General features: G+C 35.2%; 1 protein-coding gene and 1 long non-coding RNA gene across 2 annotated transcripts in view; one reads left to right on the forward strand and one right to left on the reverse strand.

Moving 5' to 3' along the window:
• The window catches only part of LOC123009155, a 10,559-nt gene that overhangs the window by 3,607 nt on the left and 3,965 nt on the right, over positions 1–2,987 (forward strand). The window contains exon 3 of the mRNA XM_044405281.1: positions 2,673–2,832. Within this exon, the coding sequence (XP_044261216.1) occupies positions 2,673–2,832 (160 nt within the window). The remainder of the gene's footprint in view (positions 1–2,672; positions 2,833–2,987) is intronic.
• On the reverse strand, positions 368–1,112 carry LOC123008592. The gene is made up of 3 exons (XR_006412966.1): positions 985–1,112; positions 655–929; positions 368–503 (listed from the first exon to the last, which is right to left on the reverse strand). It is a non-coding gene; the product is annotated as an uncharacterized LOC123008592 (long non-coding RNA).

A 2,987-nucleotide genomic window follows, 5' to 3' on the forward strand; every position in this document is an offset into this window, starting at 1 on the left:
GATTTTCAAGGGTAAACAGAAAAAATTGTAAAAAATGGTTCAAAATATGAGGGCAGTTTCAGCACACACCTACTTTTTAAGGAAAAACACCCTGATTTTCAAGGGTAAACAGAAAAAGCAGAAAAAATAGTAAAAAGTGGCTCAAAATATGAGGGCAGTTTCAGCAACCTTTACTTTTTTAAGCAAATCACCCCGATTTTAAAGGTAAACAGAAAAGCACAAAAAATCGTGAGAACAACCCGATTTTAAAGGCATATTTTAAAATTAACATTTTTAAGAAAAACACCCCGAATTTCAAGGGTAAACTGAAAAGCAGAAAAAATCGTGAGAACACCCCGATTTTCAAGGTTGAACAAAAAAGCAGAAAAAAATCGTGAAAACACCGTCGTTTTTAAGGTATATTTTAAAATTAACATTTTCAATATATTATAATTTACTCATTAATTATTATCAAGTAAGTAACAAAATAAATTTATGATTACTCGGAATTTCCAGAATCGGAGCTGAAAAAAAAAACAGTAAAAAATAATTTCATCTGTAAAAAAGCACATGAAGAATTATACATAAAAAATTTCATAAATTCATTTTCATACAAAGTATATTTTTCTTTCTGGCCACTTGTAAAAAATTAGTAACTGTTGATAATGATTTTACCTAACGACAGTAATTGCTTCATAGAAATCTTCTTTCGCCTCTGCGGTTCCAAATATTAGTTTGACCTTTTCACCGCATTCTGGATATCACCAAATCGAATGTATCGATTTTTTTCTAGCGTACGTTCAATATGGATATATTCCATGTGTATAACTCCCGATTTTTTGGGGACATCAAGATTGACTTCTTGCGCTGGTGAAGCCATCCCATGCTCATCAATTTTAATGGTGAGAACACTTTCCCAAACTGCGACGYCCAYTTTTTTTCGCTGTTTTCTACAAATACAGAATATTGTTAACTCGATGCACTGCTTTGTTTCAAGGTACTTACCGAAATGTACCATTTAACGTTGAAAATAACTTCTCTGATATGGCCATTACCAGCAAAAAACAGCAAAAAAACTACCACAGAACCATAGAATACACAGAACAGATAGATAAAGAAGCGACAGCGCCGTGTTAATTTAAGGAAACAAATTATGCCGATTGCGCCTCTACTGATCGGGTGTGTAACTAAGCGCCATATTGGAATGCCCCGCGTAATTTGAATAACCAGATATTTTATAGTTTGCATTAAGTACTAGTGTCGCGTCCTTATTTTCTCATAATAATTTATAATTTGTATTTAGTTAATTTAAAGAGAGCGCTGACATTCGGCCCTAGTTTTGGTTGTTAAGAAAAACAAAAAGTTGTTTATGTTGAAAAAGGTTTCGTTTATGTTTTGGTTTTTTTGTGTGAATTATTCGTATTTGTTGGAATCATTCGTCTTGAAACTAGAAAGTGATAATTTTGGAAATTGCTCAGCAGAACCGCAGATTTTAAAGAATTAGTTAAGATTCCTATCCTCCCAACCTCTTTCCCTTTTTTTTCCTATTTTCCTACTTCATCCTTTGGATTCTACGTGGGAACACTCAAAGGTAGGAATTTTCATTTACCTCTTCGTTGTCTCCGCCGCGAAACATTGGTCCTTCGAGCCGGATTGTTTAGTTTCAAAATATCACTTTCTGCGTTGTAAACATAACCTCTCTATTTCTCTCATTATAAACATAAACATAACCTCGCTTCTATCAAGTGGTGGCATTGTCCAATAATTGAAAAGGTTCTTCCACCCCAGCAAGCTGGATTTCGGCCACATAGAAGTGTTGGCATTAACAACTCACATTGAAAACGGATTTCAACGACATCTAAAGACAGAGTGTAAACAAATAGTTCGATTAATTGAAAGCATGTTGACTAATAGAAAGTTCAGAGTTTTTCTTGGAGATCAGTCGAGTAAATTTAAAACACTGAATAATGGTCTACCTCAAGGAGCAGTGTTATCCCCGATTCTCTTTAATTTATACACAAGTGACTTACCAACAACATTGTCGAAAAAATTTATCTATGCGGATGATATTGCCCTTGCTTATCAACATAAAGAATTCACTGAATTAGAACAACACCTTACAAGTGATATCAATGTTATGTATGGTTATTTTAAGAAATGGAGATTATGTGTTAACCCATCTAAAACAGAAGTCTCTTGTTTCCATCTTTGTAACTCAGAGAAAGAGAGAAAACTGAATGTCCTTATAAATGGAGTTAAATTAAAACATAATTATAACCCCGTCTATCTAGGAGTTACACTGGACAGATCTCTCACCTATAACAGCCACCTTGAGAAACTAAAACAAAAGTTAAAAACACGAATCAACATTTTATCCAAACTCGTTGGATCCGTCTGGGGGGCACATGCAAACACTCTTCGTATATCGGCTCTGGCAATGGTGTTTTCATCTGCAGAATATTGTAGCTCGGTATGACTGAACAGTGTCCACACACAGACGTCCAGCTTAACACTGCGATGCGCATCATTACTGGTACAATAAAATCTACACCAACAGATTGGTTGCTCGTCCTTTCTCATATTTCACCACCTGCACTTAGAAGAAAAGAACAACTGAAAAAGCTATGGGTGAAATACAAAGCATTTCAAGAAAATTTTTCCATCTGGGAAGAACTATTATTCCCTGAAAATAGACTGAAATCTAGAAGACCTTTTTGGACGGAAATACCACATATTGAAACTTGCAACATCAAAGATGAATGGCGCAGGCAGTGGTCCAATCTGAAAATCTTTAACAAGAACCTGGTAGAAGATCCAACTCTTGCAGTACCCGGAATGGATCAACCTAGATGGGTTTGGACGAAATTAAACAGAATAAGAACCGGTCATGCGCGATGTCGATCTATGTTGTTCAAATGGAATGCTGTTGAAAATCCAATTTGTCAGTGTAAAGAAGCAGCAGAAACCGTAGAACACATAGTTGAAGAATGCCGATTGACTAAATTAGA

Source organism: Tribolium madens, unplaced genomic scaffold (assembly GCF_015345945.1).
Source record: "Tribolium madens isolate multiple individuals breed KSU strain unplaced genomic scaffold, Tmad_KSU_1.1 Scaffold_71;HRSCAF=194;Tcas5.2_LG6, whole genome shotgun sequence".
Classification (NCBI taxonomy): Eukaryota; Metazoa; Arthropoda; class Insecta; order Coleoptera; family Tenebrionidae; genus Tribolium; species Tribolium madens.